This window comes from Ranitomeya imitator, chromosome 1 (genome assembly GCF_032444005.1).
Source record: "Ranitomeya imitator isolate aRanImi1 chromosome 1, aRanImi1.pri, whole genome shotgun sequence".
Taxonomy (NCBI): Eukaryota; Metazoa; Chordata; class Amphibia; order Anura; family Dendrobatidae; genus Ranitomeya; species Ranitomeya imitator.
In genome coordinates, this window is record NC_091282.1 from 542,616,656 (window position 1) to 542,634,841 (window position 18,186).

At 39.8% G+C, this 18,186-nt stretch overlaps 1 protein-coding gene across 1 annotated transcript in view; it reads right to left on the reverse strand.

Annotated features, from left to right (window-relative positions):
• Positions 1 to 6,500: 6,500 nt before the first annotated feature.
• DGKQ (diacylglycerol kinase theta) overlaps positions 6,501 to 18,186 on the reverse strand; it is a 206,022-nt gene continuing 194,336 nt past the window's right edge. The window contains exons 21-23 of the mRNA XM_069767667.1: positions 9,837 to 9,948; positions 9,497 to 9,649; positions 6,501 to 8,088 (exon numbers count right to left, since the gene is read on the reverse strand). Coding sequence (XP_069623768.1) covers positions 7,984 to 8,088; positions 9,497 to 9,649; positions 9,837 to 9,948 — 370 coding nt within the window. The 3' untranslated portion in view covers positions 6,501 to 7,983. The remainder of the gene's footprint in view (positions 8,089 to 9,496; positions 9,650 to 9,836; positions 9,949 to 18,186) is intronic.

The window sequence follows — 18,186 nt, forward strand, 5'->3', positions numbered from 1 at the left end:
TTTTAAATACAAAACTTTACACTTAAACAAAATTTAAAAATTTGAATAGTTCACCAACAAAGAGGATAGCAAGGTAGACACAGGTAACACCAAGAGAAGTCGATCTTCAAGCTTAAACCACAAGTAAACGTGTAAGAACACAAAAAAAGGCAACCTGACAAAATAATGGGGTTATTAAAATCACATTTAGGTTGCTATAGGGCCCAAATAACTTTGCAGAAGTCCCCGTAATGAAAGTGTTAGTTTCAGTTGGTAGATGATACTGACTAGTGATGAGTGAATGTGCGCCGATAAGGTGTTATCCAAGCATGCTTGGGGGGCTAACAGAGTGACTTCAGTGTGCTCAAATACTATGTTCGAGTCCCCGTGCCTCTTTGTTAAGCAATCCCCGCATTTGTTGTGACTGTGGAAGATCTGCGAAACATGCAGGATCGGGGACATATTCTTTCAGCAACCGAAGTCACTCGGTTAGCACCCAAGCGTGCTCTGATAACCCCTTATCCCAGCACGTTCGCTCATCACTAATACTGTACTGACATTATAAATTCACCTCTCAATAGTCATCGGGCATTGCTGCAGTGCTGATTAGCCATGCTCTCCTCGCTGTTGGCACAACCACTCTACCTTGATTAGAACCAATTGTTATTACCAACAGGAGGCCCTTTGTAAAGATCTCTGCGAGCCACATAGCATCCTGCCCATGATTTAACAACCATGTTTGCTTACCAGATCCCTGTAAGCGCACACACACAAAAAAAGATAAAGGCAGCATAATACACAACAATGGCACAGTGGCAGGGTTATAGAATGTGAAGTATGACCGCTTATACAGCAGTCAGTGTTGGTTAGAAAACATGACAATATTGCTTTAAGTGTATTAATGAGCAATCACCAATGCAATACCCTAAACAGATACATTTATATGCGGGATATGTTTAAGGTGCTCGGAGAACACTGCGCCTCATACACAAGCTAAAGCGGATTACGTTTGCCATGAGAAATAAACTAAAACCCCTAATATATAAACTACTGAACGCCTTACAGTGGTTTGTGTCTGGTACAATGTATTGCAGTTGGCAGGCAAAATAAAGTGCAACATGACCTAAAGGACCACTGAGGTTTATGTTAGGCTCTTAATAAAAGAGCCACTACTGCACTCCAGATGTGTCACATACAAGACTGAATGGGAACAGACTTATTTCAGGGCTTTCGTTCAGTCATCCGAATAAAATAAAGCTGAAGCTGAAGTAGCTGAATTCTGGGAACATTCTGCATCTAACTGTATGGTAAATGGAGGAAAAGAGCACAATTAGTGTCCAATACAGGGAACCTTTAATTTCTTGATTAAGACTTTACCTGGCTTTAACGTGGACAATTTCATGGGAATCCTGGCACGAACATTGGTGAGAAGGGGAGTATCTTATTTTTACTTTATAAGGGGGACTACTTCATTAAAAAAAATGACTGCTAAGCTAGTGGACAACCCCCTTAAGGATATTTTCATAATTCAAATGGGGTTTCCTAGTCACACAGCAGTTGTCTCACAAATTACAGTGCCACTTGCAGCTCAGAAATGACTACTCCTCTGGGTGACCCACCTGACGTTATGTCCTATGTAGGTAAATCACGTGCCCACAGCCAGGTATAGACGTGAAACTGTGTTTATTCTGCCTGTAAATCAATGACTGCAAGAAGTAGGATAAAGAAAGATGTTTCTTGATCAATATTACCTTAGATCAGAGGCATTACTATTGTGCGTGATGGGGTTGTCATTGCACCCTAGTACTGGAGCCTATGAGGGCCCAAAAAGTCCCTTTGACCCATATTAGGATACAATTAAAAAGTTTTTCACATTTAAAAACTTGTGCCTAAACAATTAAAGGGAATCAGTCAGTAGGATCAACCCTTCTAAGTCATCTATATGTGCATGTAGATCGTAGGAAATTGACAAAAATGATACCTTGTAACACTGATCTCCCTGAGAATCTACCTCCAGTGCTCATTTTTAATAAAAGGCTGTTACCAGAGACATGAAACATTACAGTAGACCAGAACTTTGTCTCCTTACAAACACATTTACTGCAGCTGTCACAGCTCTGCAAAATATTGCAACCCCGTCTGCCTGTGAGGTGGAAGCTGAAGCTGAGAGTGACGTACAGATGTGTCAGGTATAATCACACACAGCTCTGCAGTGAGATCAGGAGAGCAGAGAGCGGCCATTACACCTCACACTGGTAACTCCCCTTTCATTAATAATAAGCTCTGGAGGCAGATTCTCATGCAGATCCGTGTCCAGCCCATAGTCTAGAATAGCTCCTTTACATATAAGAAAAATATTGATTTATCTGCAGATATCAGGATGCTGAAGAAAATGAAACCTTGAGATGGGTGATCTTATGACCTAAATACCAATTCGGGTTAGGAGTGTTGATCCCATTGACAGATTCCTTTAAAATACTTACAAAACAACAAACTCAGACAGCACTCACTCACCCCCGATTCAGTGCTGGCGCTCCATTTTGGAAGCAGTAGTGATGTCGCAACTACAGCATACATCACCACTGCAGCCAAGCATTGAGCTAAGCGGCTCTGCTGATATACACAAGGCAAGCTGCTGAAATCAGTAAATCAGTAATTGTCTGCAGTAGTGTTGAGCACTGTACTAGTGACATCAGTGATGAAGAATGTAATCAAAGATTGAAGCAACAAAGGAGGGCTGGACCCAAGGAAGGGTGAGTGCTATCTGAGATTGTTCGCGACCCACAAGCTTAAAGTTTGCCCTCTGTCTTAGATTATAGCATTTTCTGAAACAAGATCTTAATCTGGTGCAAATGACTATCGTATATTCTCGAGTATAAGCCGAGATTTTCAGCCCATTTTTTTTGGCTGAAAGTCCCCCTCTCGGCTTATACTCGAGTCATACCCAGGAGTCGGCAGGGGAGGGGGAGCGGGGCTGTCTAATTATACTCACCTGCTCCTGGCGCGGACCCTGCAGGTCCCTGCTTCTTCAGGTACTGAGCGGTCACATGGTACTGCTCATTACAGTAATGAATAGCACCATAGCGGTGGAGCCGCATATTCATTACTGTAATGAGCGGTAACAGTGACCGCTCAGTACAGGAAGAAGCTGCAGCGCCAGGAAGCAGGGACTGCACCGCACCAGGTGAGTATAATGGGGAGCACAGCACTGCAGCGTCTTCTGCAGTGACGCTCAGGTCAGAGGGCGCGATGACGTTGTTAGTGCGCGCCCTCTGCCTGAACGTCACTGCAGAAGACGCTGAAGATGGAGCGCTGCCCGGAACGTGGAGCAGGTGAATATAGCAAGTGCCGTGGGCCAGAGCGACAGAGAGGCGAGTATGTGATTTTTTTTTTAAAATTGCAGCAACAGCAAATGGGGCAAGTGTCTGTATGGAGCATCTTATGGGGCCATAATTAACGTTTGTGCAGCATTATATGGGGCAAGTGTCTGTATGGGGCCATAATCAATGTTTGTGCAGTACTATATGGGGCAAGTGTCTGTATGGGGCCATAACGTTTGTGCAGCACTGTATGGGGCAAGTGTCTGTATGGGCCCATAACGTTTGTGCAGCAATATATGGGGCAAATGTCTGTATGGAGTATCTTATCGGGCCATAATTAACGTTTGTGCAGCATTGTATGGGGCAAATGTCTGTTTGGAGTAACTTATGGGGCCAAAACGTTTGTGCAGCATTATATGGGGCAAATATCTTTATGGAGCATCTTATGGGGCTATAATTAACGTTTGTGAAGCATTATATTGGGCAAATGTGTCTATGGAGCATCTTATGGGGCCATAATCAAGGTTTGTGCAGCACTATATGGGGCAAATATCTTTATGGCGCATCTTATGGGGCCATAATCAACATTTGTGCAGCATTATATTGGGCAAATGTGTCTATGAAGCATCTTATGGGGCCATTATTAACCTTTATGCAGGATTGTATGGAACATATTTTAATATGGAGCATCTTATGGGGCCCATCATAAACTTTATGGAGTATTATATGGGGCTCCTGATTCAATATGGATATTCAAAAACACTTAACCTACTGATGTCTCAATTAATTTTACTTTTATTGGTACCTATTTTTATTTTTGAAATTTACCGGTAGCTGCTGCATTTCCCACCCTAGGCTTATACTCGAGTCATTAAGTTTTCCCAGTTTTTTGTGGCAAAATTAGGGGGTCGGCTTATACTCGAGCATATACGGTAATTGTTTTTTGTTTGAAAGAATTAATCTATAGGGTGGAGTTTGTAGCTTTACTCAATGAAGTCTTATAGTTGCTTAGCAGGAAAAATGAGGTCTGTAGACAAGACTTACTGGGTTAGACCTACATAATGAATATTAATGTCAGAAGGATCACAAGTTAAGACTGTAACCATCACATATGCATATATTTTTCACTTATTACAAAGTAATTTATCCAGAAATAAGTCACGGTGTCAGATGCTCTAAGAAATGGTTACACAAAAGTGGGGATTCCTATGAACTGTCTAGATCTCAGCTTTTTATAGGTAGGGGTGGGGGTCCACTAGTATGAGAAAACTAGGCAAGTTAGTCCAAATAGAAGACATAGTTGATTCTTTTTTCCTAGCTACCGTATATTCCTTGTAAGTAGCTCTGGATGCCTGCATGAAATGTAATGATACAAAGATTAAAAACACAGTTACCGGTCGTCAAAGTAATATCAGCAACTACAGCAGATCTGAATTTTCGGTATGTGAAGGCACAATGGAATGATGAGGCTAGTGAAAATTACTACACAAATATAAGATTGGAATTTGTCATGCTGTTTAGTAGATTTTTATTACAATTGGTAATTCAGCAGCTTAGAATATTCACTAAAGCTATGCTACATATTTCACAATATATTAAACTGATTTTAATCCTAAAAATAAACTCTGAATCACAAATTATACAGGAAAAAAAAGGAATTACTCAAAAATAAAAAAATAGATAACTAAAAAATGACGCAACTAGTCAGTCATGTAAGTGGTCCTCTTCATGACGTGCTATATTACACATTACACACAATATATTGCACTACAGCTTATGCGGTTTTGCCATGAAAATATTGTTTTAACCATATCGGTTGCCACAACAATCACTTTAAATATTTAACAGACATATTATATTGTGTAAGAATGTTACTATGCATTAAAGGAGATATCTACCTTTCAGGTCATTTTTTTAAACTTCTAGCCAAGAATTTAGGGCTAAAAATATTTTTTGCAATTGGGTTTCATTAAAAAGTTTGCCCTGTTTCTATAGCTTTTGTGTATGGCACTGTCTATTGCTGGCTGCAGAATGAGTTAACTGCGAACAGTCTGAAAAGTTTGGATCTATCCTTTCTGTCTTTCTGAACTCCTCTCAGCTGAGAAAGAAAAAAGCCCATAACAAGAAACTGCAATTTTTTTTTTAAAGAAACCCAATTTTAATAATGACTTTTGGCTGCAAATACGGTACATGCGTTTAAGAAAAAAGTCCCCAAATGTGGATATTTTTTCCCTTAAAAGAGTTATTTTTCTTGGAAGAGACAAATGATTAAGGGTGTTGGCCAATGAACATCATTTATCCACTTTTTAATAATATAGGTGATAAATGTATAATCCCTTGGTGTCCAAATGCTGGACCCCTACTGTTTAGGAGAATGGGGGTCTCCATTCTAATGGTCACAGTGCACATGCAAGACAATGACTCCATTCATTGGATTACACCAGACAGTAATAATTGTAAGAAGTTTAGCACCTCAAACCTCCTGCCAACTAGAAGGTTGGAATAATTTCAAATTACTCCAAAAGAAAAGTGTCAGTAAAATGTACACCAAATAGAGAAAACTCAAAATAGCTATTCCACAGTGTTAATGAATACCGTATATATTTTTTCTTTACAAAAGCTAAATATTTTCTAAGAATTAGCACTGAGCTAATGATTTTATTCTGTTTTACAATAAATAATTATATTTTCTTTATTTACATTACAATTTAACTGGATCATTTGTAACATTCTGCTTACACTAGGCTTAAAGAATGGGAACTACACACATGGATGTGTGAAACACAGATGACCAGCATTAGGCATTATTAATTTCAGCCTTGGTGCTTCTATAAAGTCATTAGTGCCTCGGACCTTAAAGTGTAATTGCCCTTTTAGAAAAAATTGAACATGTCGGAAGTTTTGATCAGTGGCGCTCCTCGCTCTGCTTCTCGAGAGACTAAAGAATAACTCAAAAAATGTTTTTTGTTTTTTTTTGTCAATTAAAATACCCTTTGCTAGAATCAACACTTCCATTAATTTGTGACAAATTTATGAAAATGTTGCATGGGGGATTATAAACTTGTTGCAAATTAAATAGTAGCAAAAAACTTTCTATTGACCAAAACACCCAAGGGCCAAAACTTGAGACCTGTCTGAGACATCAACCATTTTCAGAAAAGTACAGTTACGTATTAAGCGGACATTTAAAGGCCATTACCCTAGTTTAGAAATACTTTTAATTTCCCATATAGTGTCCATTTGTAAAGGGTACATGAGTAATTTGAAGATTATGTGCTAATACATAAATAATAGAAAATGTGTGGTTTTCTCAAAACATCAATGTTTGTAGCGGCACAGTGTACGTTCTAGTCCTGCGTACTTTGAGATGTGGTTGAAATGCACACTTCTGAACTTTGGCTTGATTCCCCCCTAGGTAGTGAAGGTATAATGTAAATTCTTGTTGCTGCAGCATTTTCTGTACAAAAAATTCTATCATCACATCTAAACAAAATGAATACATCCCTCCATGCATTTTTACAATATAAACATATATAAAATAAATCTTTGCTTCTGCAAATGTAGTAAACAGATAACCAATATAAAATCATAGTCAAAATACCACACACTAAGAAGTAAAAAGACTATAGAACTCCCACTTATTGAAGGATTAGTAGGACACCTCTTGGACGTTAGTACACGTGGACTTCTGTAGTACACATACATTAAATTGTTACCAGCACAATTACATAACACAGTCAGACAAACGGTACTTTGGTAAAACCTGATCACTAGGTTTAAATTAGAATAAATATAAAAATAATCTATTGAGCAGAACTTACTAAAAGGTTGCCGAATAATTAATCACACATATTTCATCAGTGGCAATACTTCAGGCATATATTGCAAGGAATAAATACTCCCTAGAATCACACTCCAAAAATGGGAACTTTATTCTAAGCCACTTCCACTTCAAATCGGTCTAATTCTCAGATATCACATAATCCTTGGCAAAATCTTCTGTCAAGTTTTCCTCGCACAGACAAAATTCAAATAGGGAGATACAGATATAGTCTTTTTTTGGGGGTGGGGATTGGGGTTGACTCAAATATTTAAAAAATTCTTCTAATATTAAGATTACCACTAAGTAAAAATATATGTTCTAAAAAAACAGTGCTTTAAATACAGTACAGAACATGTATGGGATTTGTTTACCTGCAAGCCGTTTAATAAGGCGGGTCACTAAATGCTCAGTTTAGGCACCCTTCCTACTTAGCTATTGGTTCAAGTGTTTGGACATTGTGATCACCGACGGGAGAGACTAGGACAATTTATCCTTGATACATCCAAGCATAACCACAACAGTAAATAATTACCCAGTGCACAGTGTCTAAGCCACAAATATTCACATATGCACCCTGACAGCCATGTTGTAGCATGCAGACACTACTTGTTAACCCTGGAGTAATATCTACAGTACTACGGTATGTATACAAGCCTACAGCCCTGATTATTTTATTACTAAAATGGTCACTGGAAGCGGCAGGGACTGTATTACACGGTTGCATTACAAGAAAGGTATACTGTGGAAGTAGAATTCTGTACCAGGGTCCCTCAGAAGGCATTTTATGAGACCTTGGTCCTCTAGTGCCTCAGGTCTGCCCGACAGTGTTTTACTGAGAAGATCCAGTGTGCAGTCTTGCTCTTAGCTTCCATTGTCATTAGAGAAAGTAACAGGATCTCCTTTTGATTCTTTGGAGCTCGATGAGGTTTTCTTCTGCTTCTGCTTAGATTTCTTTAGCATATGGACCTAAAACAATCAATCTATTAGATATATGCGATCACTTACATATATTGGATATCATAAAACCGTAATAATACCAAAAACATAAATTCCAGTCAGCACTCAAAAGCCGTGGTGCTTGTGTCTAGGGTTGGCATCTCATTGCAAGTGACATAAGAAAACAGGCACTCATGTGTACGTTTGCAGAATTTGTAGATTTTATTCCATTCTCTTCAAAAAACAATCATTTTTTGAAGAGCATGGAATAAAATCTACAACCTTACAAGTGAGTGCTGGTCTTCTTATGTCATTGGATATCATAGAGAGGATTCCCAACACCATCTATTATCCAAACGAGAAATATGCTGAAAAGAACATTTCCTTGTGCACTTGGCACGCTCACTAATAGTTAATGCCAACAGATAAAGTAGGAAAACCTAAACGGGACTTTCTTATAAAAAAACATTCATTGACACCATCATTAAAACACCTATTTTGATCATCTTTTGATATAAGTACATCAGACCAACTCAAAAGTTTGTGTGAACAGCAGTTTTTTGTACATGCTGAACAGCAGTAAGGCTACTTTCACACTAGCGTCGGAATTTCCCCGTCGCAATGCGTCGGGCAGATTCCGACGCTAGCGTTTGATGCACTGCACAACGGGTGCAGCGGATGCATTTCTCCGGTGCATCCGCTGCCCCATTGTGAGATGCGGGGAGGTGGGGGCGGAGTTCTGGCTGCGCATGCACGGTCGGAAAAAGCGGTCCGTCAGGAGCAAAAAACGTTACATTTAAAGTTTTTTGCTCCCGGCAGTCCGCCACAACACGGCGCAACCGTCGCACGACGGTTGCGACGTGTGGCAAAGCTTCGCAATGCATCGCTAATGTTAATCTATGGGGCAAAAACGCATCCTGCAAACAACTTTGCAGGATGCGTTTTTTGCCATAAACGACGCATTGCGACGTCTGGCAAAAAACGCCAGTGTGAAAGTAGCCTAACAGGCATTGCATTTTTCTTTTACAGGACTCAATGTGTTCTGTTTTCTACTCCTCTAAATTGCGCTGATTAGATGCCTTTATATATAGTTAATAGATTATTTGCTTTTCTTTAAAGTGTGTCTTTCCTTGGAATTCAAACTCCGAACTTCTAGCATGGCAGCTAGTAGGATTAGCAGTGAACCACGGGCTCTACTGTTAAGTATTGGAGGAATTGCTCTGCCTAAAGCACTACATAATATTCTTCTTTGTTATAGGCATATTGCACTGGTATATAGAGATGTATATTTTGCTGAATTTGGTGCAATAACATCAGTGAATACAGAATAAAAAAAAGGAAAGGGGCTTTAAAAACCCCGCAAATGATGAATCAGCCCCTTAGTGCATCAGAAATATACCACAACTTAGAGTTCAGTTTTGCTTTTTTCATGTCTTACCTTTGGTCCTGCAGCAGAAATAATAATCTGTCCTGGTGGCTGAATCCAGGGCTCACCATCTACTTGGACTGGAATAGGTTTGAGAAGTGTAACACGGAAGTAGGAACCCTGGGCAATTCGAATACCTGAACGAAGTCCTCCTTGAACTTGGCCCTGGCCATACAAAATGCAAAAACATAATGCCAAAATTATGTTAAAAGTCATTGTCCTCCAATAGAAATGTAATTACTTCACAATTCAGGACACAGAAGCAGCATGAAGAACCATAATGCATACATTTGTGCTAGGAGTAAAACATAAAAAAACATGTGTGACTTTATAGCAATGTTGACAGACTTACCATGTGAACTACTCCAGTTACACCAACAACTTCAAGCAGTCCATCATCTATTCTTGGCTTACCATAACGATTATCGTTATCAGAACCCCACAAATCAGCTCCTGAACCCCAACTGGCAAAAAACAAACAAAAAAAACATTCAAATCTGGATTCATCTCTTTAGAAATCAGAAGTTTTAAGGGTTTCATATTTATTTCTGGCCAAACGATAGGTATTAAATTATATTACTGATATGATAGCTGCAGTAGAGCAGATTTTGATGTGACCCTCATGCAAACTGATGAGTCATAAGAATAATACAGTGCTAAAAAATGTTGTAGCACAGAATATAGAATATACAACTTATCCAGAAAAGTTAAGATGACCAAAAAAATAAATAGAAAAAACAAAGTTATGGCTCTCCGAGGTCAGGGGAATTAAAGAAAAACTTGGCATCCACAAAGGATAAATTTGGCTGCACCAGTATTTGGTTAAAGAGGACCTGTCTGCAATCCTAGCAAATAATTCTATGTCCATAACCTAAAAATTTAGAGGCATCTTTTCATAAACCTTTGCGGGCACAATGTTCCACATTTCCAGGTTGTGTAAACATGCAGCCCTTTGAGGAGGAGAAAGGTAACAAACTGTAGTAACTTCAACTGAACATTTACAAAATGAATAGCATATAGCTGAAAAAAAAACAAAAAACAAAAAGTTATAAAATATTTTACAGGTCATCTATGTATTTACTAGAACAGACATGTCAGGAGAGCCAATGATTCCTCGTAAAGATTCCATAATCTAGGAAACTGGGTCATCTCATTTGCAGAAGCGATATTCGGGTTTTCTATTGTTTGGAGTTTTTAGTTTAGCCCCTTAGTGACAGATCCAATTTTGACCTTAATGACCAGGACAAATTTTTCAATTCTGACCACTGTCATTTTATGTGGTTATAACTCTGGAACGCTTTGATTTATCCCAGTGATCCCGATACTGTTATATTGTGACACATTGTACCTCATAATACTTTTAACACTTAGGCCGGCTTCACACTTGCGAGTTTTACGGACGTAAGAGCGCAGAAACTACGTCCGTAAAACTCGCAAAACATACGGCACAATTATTCTCTATGCCCCTGCTCCTATCTGCCGTATTTTCCTGATCAGTATTATACGGCTTTCTACGGCCGTAGAAAATCGCAGCATGCTGCGTTTGTCACCGTATTGAGCAAATTAAACGTCAATGAAAGTGTATGGAAGCCCCAAAAATACGGATCACACATGGACCAGCAGTGTGACTTGCGAGAAATACGCAGCGCTGTTAGAGAGAAAAGCCGGTAATTCAGTGCGGTGTACAGTAAAATCGCACTGACAGCTTCCAGTAGAATAGGTGGAATAAATGTGTACACATAGAATAGGTATATGTCTATATATATATATGTCAGTGAGACACACACACACATATATATATATATATATATATATATATATATATATATATATATATATATATATATATATATATATATATATATATATATATATATATATATATATATTAATATTTCTTCCAGCGCTAAACAGCTTTAAGGCCGTTTGCTTTCTCCTTCCTAAACCCGACATGATATGAGACCTGGTTTACATACAGTAAACCATCTCATATCCCCATTTTTTTTGCATATTCCACACTACTAATGTTAGTAGTGTGTCTATTCAAAATTTGGCCGTTCTAGCTAGTAAATTAAGGGGTTAAATGGCGGAAAAAATTGGCGTGGGCTCCCGCACAATTTTCTCCGCCAGAGTAGTAAAGCCAGTGACTGAGGGCAGATATTAATAGCCTGGAGAGGGTCCATGGTTATTGCCCCCCCCCCCCCCGGCTAAAAACATCTGCCCCCAGCCACCCCAGAAAAGGCACATCTGGAAGATGCGCCTATTCTGGCACTTGGCCACTCTCTTCCCATTCCCGTGTAGCGGTGGGATATGGGGTAATGAAGGGTTAATGCCACCTTGCTATTGTAAGGTGACATTAAGCCAAATTAATAATGGAGAGGCGTCAATTATGACACCTATCCATTATTAATCCAATACTAGTAAAGGGTTAAAAAAATACACAAGCACATTATTAAACATTATTTTAATGAAATAAAAACAAAGGTTGTTTTAATATTTTATTGAACGCCCAATCCAATCACTGAAGACCCTCGTTCTGTAACAAGAAAAACATAATAAACCAACAATATCCTTACCTTCCGCAGATCTGTAAAGTCCAACGATGTAAATCCATCTGAAGGGGTTAAAATATTTTGCAGCTACGAGCTGTGCTAATGCAACTGCTCATGTCTGCAAAACCCCGGAGAATGTAGGTAAAGAAGGTCATTGACCTATATTTACCTGCATTTGCGGTGAGGCGCCCTCTGCTGGCTGTTCCTAGATCGTGGGAACTTTCCTAGAAAGCTCCCAGGCTCGAGTTCATATGAGGACAACCAGCAGAGGGCGCCCTCTTATGATCTCGAGCCAGGGAGCTTTCTAGGAAAGTTCCCACGATCTAGGAACAGTCAGCAGAGGGCGCCTCACCGCAAATGCAGGTAAATATAGGTCAATGACCTACTTTACCTACATTCTCCGGGGTTTTGCAGACATGAGCAATGTTGCATTAGCAAAGCTGGTGGCTGCAAAATATTTTAACCCCTTCAGATGGATTTACATCGTTGGACTTTACAGATCTGCGGAAGGTAAGGATATTGTTGGTTTATTATGTTTTTTTTTGTTACAGAACGAGGGTCTTCAGTGATTGGATTGGGCGTTCAATAAAATATTAAAACAACCTTTGTTTTTATTTCATTAAAATAATGTTTAATAATGTGTTTGTGTATTTTTTTTAACCCTTTACTAGTATTGGATTAATAATGGATAGGTGTCATAATTGACGCCTCTCCATTATTAATTTGGCTTAATGTCACCTTACAATAGCAAGGTGGCATTAACCCTTCATTACCCCATATCCCACCGCTACACGGGAATGGGAAGAGAGTGGCCAAGTGCCAGAATAGGCGCATCTTCCAGATGTGCCTTTTCTGGGGTGGCTGGGGGCAGGTGTTTTTAGCCAGGGGGGGCCAATAACCATGGACCCTCTCCAGGCTATTAATATCTGCCCTCAGTCACTGGCTTTACTACTCTGGCGGAGAAAATTGTGCGGGAGCCCACGCCAATTTTTTCCGCCATTTAACCCCTTAATTTACTAGCTAGAACGGCCAAATTTTGCATAGACACACTACTGACATTAGTAGTGTGGAATATGCAAAAAAAAAATGGGGAGAAGACATGGTTTACTGTATGTAAACCATGTCTCAAATCATGTCGGGTTTAGGAAGGAGAAAGCAAAAGCCGGTAATTGAATCACCGGCTTTCTGCTATATCGCGCTGGATGAAATATTAATATATATACATATATGTGTCTACTGACATATATATATATATATATATATATATTATTTTTTTTTTTTGAGCACATGGATCCCTTGTATATCCGTATGTCGGTTTTGCAAGCCTGCGATAAAAACACGCAGTACGGATGACATACGGATTACATACGGAGGATGCCATGCACAAAAAACGCTGAAACACCCTGCCTACGGAGGAGCTACGGACCACTATTTTCGGGACTTTTCAGCGTATTATGGCCGTAATATACGGACCGTATTTTCATACGCTGAGTGTGAAGCCGGCCTAAGTCAAACTGACTTGCGTTTAACTGTGAAAGCATCGGAAATATTGTGAGAATTTAAAAAATCTAGCAATTTTAAAACTTTTAAGTCTTATGCCTTTAAATCAGAAAGTTATGTCAAACAAAATAGTTAATAAATAACATTTCCCACATGTCTACTTTACATCTGCATCATTTTGTAAACATTTTTTTTATTAGGATGTTATAAGGGTTAAAAATTGATCACCAATTTCTAATTTTTCTAACAAAATTTACAAAACCATTTTTTTTAGGGATAACATCACATTTGAAGTGACTCTGGGGGGTTTACATGACAGAAAATACCCAAAAACTGCACCCCCAAAGTACTTAAAACCACATTCAAGAAGTTTATTAACCCTTCCGCTGCTTCACAGGAACTAAACCAATGTGGAAGGAAAAAATTAACGTTTAACTTTTTCACAAAAATATTATTTTAGCTTCAAATTTGTTATTTTCCCAAGAGTAAGGCAGGGTTCACATTGCGTTAATGGCAATGTGCTGACGGCATCCGTTACACAGCGGCACTAACGCAATATATCGGATGCTTCAGCGCACCCATTGACTGCCATTATGTAGCGCATCGCAAACGCATGTCATAATCGGCATGCGTTAGCGATGTGCTGTCATTCTGTGACGGACCCTTGGACGCGGGCTGCAGCGTTTCCGGGTGTGTGTGGGATCGCTGGCAATTTTTATAGCCTGACCAACAATGGGTAGTCCTTGATGTGGATTTATATCGGGGGTACCTACACTTTGTTGGAGCCTAGTAGCAGGGGGCCGGTGGTTTGCCCTTTGCCCCCTTCTTTACGCATGTGCGTAATGAATATGACCATGTGAGTCTCATCGGAACACATGGGTCCCGCCTGGTAAGGAATAATAATACTGATTTTTCTATGAGATTGTTGGGATATGATATATCTCCGGTGAGCAAGGAAATGGGTGTGCATTTATCACACTTTATAATATATGAGTAAGGTCGCACTAACCGGGTATGCGCTGTAAGCTCTTTGTACGATACTCGACTACTATTCATCTCCAATGACTGCGCAGCGGATATTAGCATGTGTGAATAGGGACATGTCTTTCTCTGTAGTTTATAAAAGCAGATTTAGAGTTGCCATGGTAATGCAAACAATAGGCAGGCGCAGTTTGTGGACTTCAGACTCCTGTGCTATCTGCGCATAAGAATTTTGGGATAGTGCCCGTGTTTATTTTTTGCAAACTGCCATTTGAAACCCCTGTGCAGTCTTACCCTCTGCGCTGGTGGACTAGGTTATTAACGTTTGTCTATATAGGTAGAACTATTGCGCAATAGTAGGGACGGTTGTATCTGCGCGTGCGCAGAGCAAGCTGTGGGCCAGTTGCTACGGCAACTGGTCTAACAGGCAGGCGCCGCTATGACATCTCATTTCCAGTCAGCTGGGACTTCCTGTGCTAGTGCCGGTAATTGCTGTGAACGCCGACATGCGGCCTGAATATCGCCACCTGCGCCTACACCTGGTAGGTGTATCAATTAAAGTTTATTGTATAAAATGCTGGGGACACACAAGTAGGGCATGCTCTGACCCTGAGGAAGACGCTGAGGGCGTCGACACGCGTTGGTCCAGGACACTGATGCGGCCAATGGGATACACTATGCCCAGCACACTAGAGATCTAGCAGGTTATTCTTGGTGAGATATTCTGCGTTGTCAGCAGCCAGAGCTCGGTTTACATTGAATATAGGTGATGAGACTAAATGGTACAGCATATAGGGGGCAAAAAATATTTTTTGGCTTACCGTAGGTATGTTTCCTAGCACTTCCTTCAGAAAATTGCTGTGTGCTGCAGCCTGTGTGGCTCATGGGGCTGTTTAACTAGATCTCTTACCATTTCTTGTGTGCTTGTATATTACGTGGCATTTACTATATTTGCATCCACTTGTATTACCATGTACGGATATCTGACCTAATAATAGTTATAATTGTGGTCATGGTTTATTGTATAGTATATATGGCCCATCAGTGTATTTTTTGTGCAATATATTGTTTATGTTAAATTGTAGAGTGGACCCGCCACCTCTACTCATGTGGTGGAGGCCTTTTAAGCGTTTTTAATGTGCTTTGTGTGTTCTCAATAAATAAAGTGTTATTTGGTATATTATTGTGTTGGTGACCCCATTTTTTTGCATACCTTTTCTCTGTTTGTAGCGTTTCCGGGTCCGTCACTGTTAGCGTAGGTAGAGCATCTGTGCTATCGCGATTGTATAACGCGATCTTTAAAAGGCACTAGCGTTGGTGCAGTCATTTAACGCATGCGTTGATCGGACTGCACCAACGCAATATTACAGGAAATATTACAAAGGAACCATAATTCTGCAGCTTTGACGTATAACAGTCATCAATGCAGAAAATACTAATACAACAAGATGCTAAAACGGACAGTTATAGTCAATGTTCATATGAATATACCTCTCCTCCAGTGTCGGGCCTTCTGGTCTGTAGTAAGAACACAGGAAAAACATTGTACCCTAAAATTAATTGTGCAATTTCTCCTGAGTACGCGGATACCCCATATGTGGGGAATTATTACTATTTGGGTGCATAACAGGGCTCAGAAGGAAAGGTGACTTTTTGAATACAAAAATGGCTGGAATCGAGAGAGGATGCCATGTCACATTTGGAGAGCCTCTCGTGCCTAAACAGTAGAAACCACCATAAGTGACCCCATTTTGAAAACTAGACCCCTTAACTCCTTCACGACATGCCCCGTACTAGTACGTGTTGTATCTCCCCATCTGATGTGGGCTCCGACGGTGAGCCCACATCAAACTCGCGACATGTCAGCTGTTTTCTACAGCTAACATGTGCGCGCAATAGCGGCGGGTGAAATCGCGATTCACTCGACGCTATTAACCAGTTAAATGCTGCTGTCAAACGCTGACAGTGGCATTTAACCGGCGCTTCCGGCCGCGCGGCCCGGAAATGATCGCATCGCCGACCCCCGTCACATGATCGGGGGTCATCGATGCGTCAGGATAGTAACCATCTATGGTTACTAATGCCAGTTTGCTGTGAGCACCACCCTGTGGACGGCGCTCATAGCAAGCCTGCAATTCAGCTACATAGCAGCGATCTGATGATCGCTGCTATGTAGCAGAACCGATCAGGCTATGCCAGCTTCTAGCCTCCCATGCAGGCTATTGAAGCATGGTAAAAGTAAAAAAAAAATGTTTTAAATATGAAAAAAATAAAACAAAATATAAAAGTTTAAATCACCCCCCTTTTGCCCCATCCAAAATAAAACAATAAAAAAAAAAAAAATCAAACCTACACATATTTGGTAGCGCCGCGTTTAGAATCGCCCGATCTATCAATAAAAAAAAGCATTAACCTGATCGCTAAACAGCGCAGCGAGAAAAAAATTAAAAATGCCGGAATTACGTTTTTTTGGTCACCGCGACATTACATTAAAATGCAATAACGGGCGATCAAAAGAACGTATCTGCACAAAAGTGGTATCATTAAAAACGTCAACTCGGCACGCAAAAAATAAGCCCTCACCCAACCCCAGATCACGAAAAATGGAGATGCTAGGAGTATTGGAAAATGGCGCAATTTTTTTTTTTAGCAAAGTTTTGAATTTTTTTCACCACTTATATAAAAAATAACCTAGACATGTTTGGTGTTTATGAACTCGTAATGACCTGGAGAATCATAATGTCAGGTCAGTTTTAGCATTTAGAGATCTTAGTAAAAAAAGCCAAAACAAAAAACAAGTGTGAGATTGCACTTTTTTTTACAATTTCACCACACTTGCAATTTTTTCCCCGCTTTCTAATACATGACATGGTAAAACCAATGATGTCGTTCAAAAGTACAACTCGTCCCGCAAAAAATAAGCCCTCACATGGCCATATTGACGGAAAAATAAAAAAGTTATGGCTCTAGGAAGGAGTGGAGCGAAAAACAAAAAAAGGGCTGCGGCGTGAAGGGGTTAAAGAATGTAACTAGATGTTTGGTTGGCACCTTGAACCCTCAGATGCACCACAGAAGTTTATAAAGTAGAGCTGTGAGAATTAAAAAAATAAATAAAAAAAACAAAAAATCACATTTTACCCACAAAAATGTACTTTTAGCCCCAATTTTTTTTTATTTTCACAAGGGTAACAGGACAAAATGGACCACAAAATTTGATGTGAAATTTCTCCTGAGTACGTCGATACGTATTTGGTGACTGAAATTATAATGCGGACGTTAGTTTGCACCTGAGTGCTGCTGCTTTTGTCTCCCATGCCATACTATTGACCGGTTGGATCCCCTCAGGGAACTGGCATTGTTTCCTCCTTGTTTTACTTGTGATCCTTTGTACTTAAAGGTTACACTTTTTTGTTTATCTATTTAATAAAATAATTTTCTTTCCTTTCTTTTGGTAGTGTTTTTGTTTACACCTTCCTCTTGTATTCATATTTATATTGGAGTACTACATTGGAGTTATCATTGCTGTACGAGTTGGGGAGAGCTGGAGATCAAAATATGCTCTTGGCCCATACGATTACTACGTGCTGTTCGATTTTATTAATTGCTAGTACTCGTGTACAGTAGTGTATGAGACTGACTGTGCTTATTTACTGGATCTCACAAGCCACA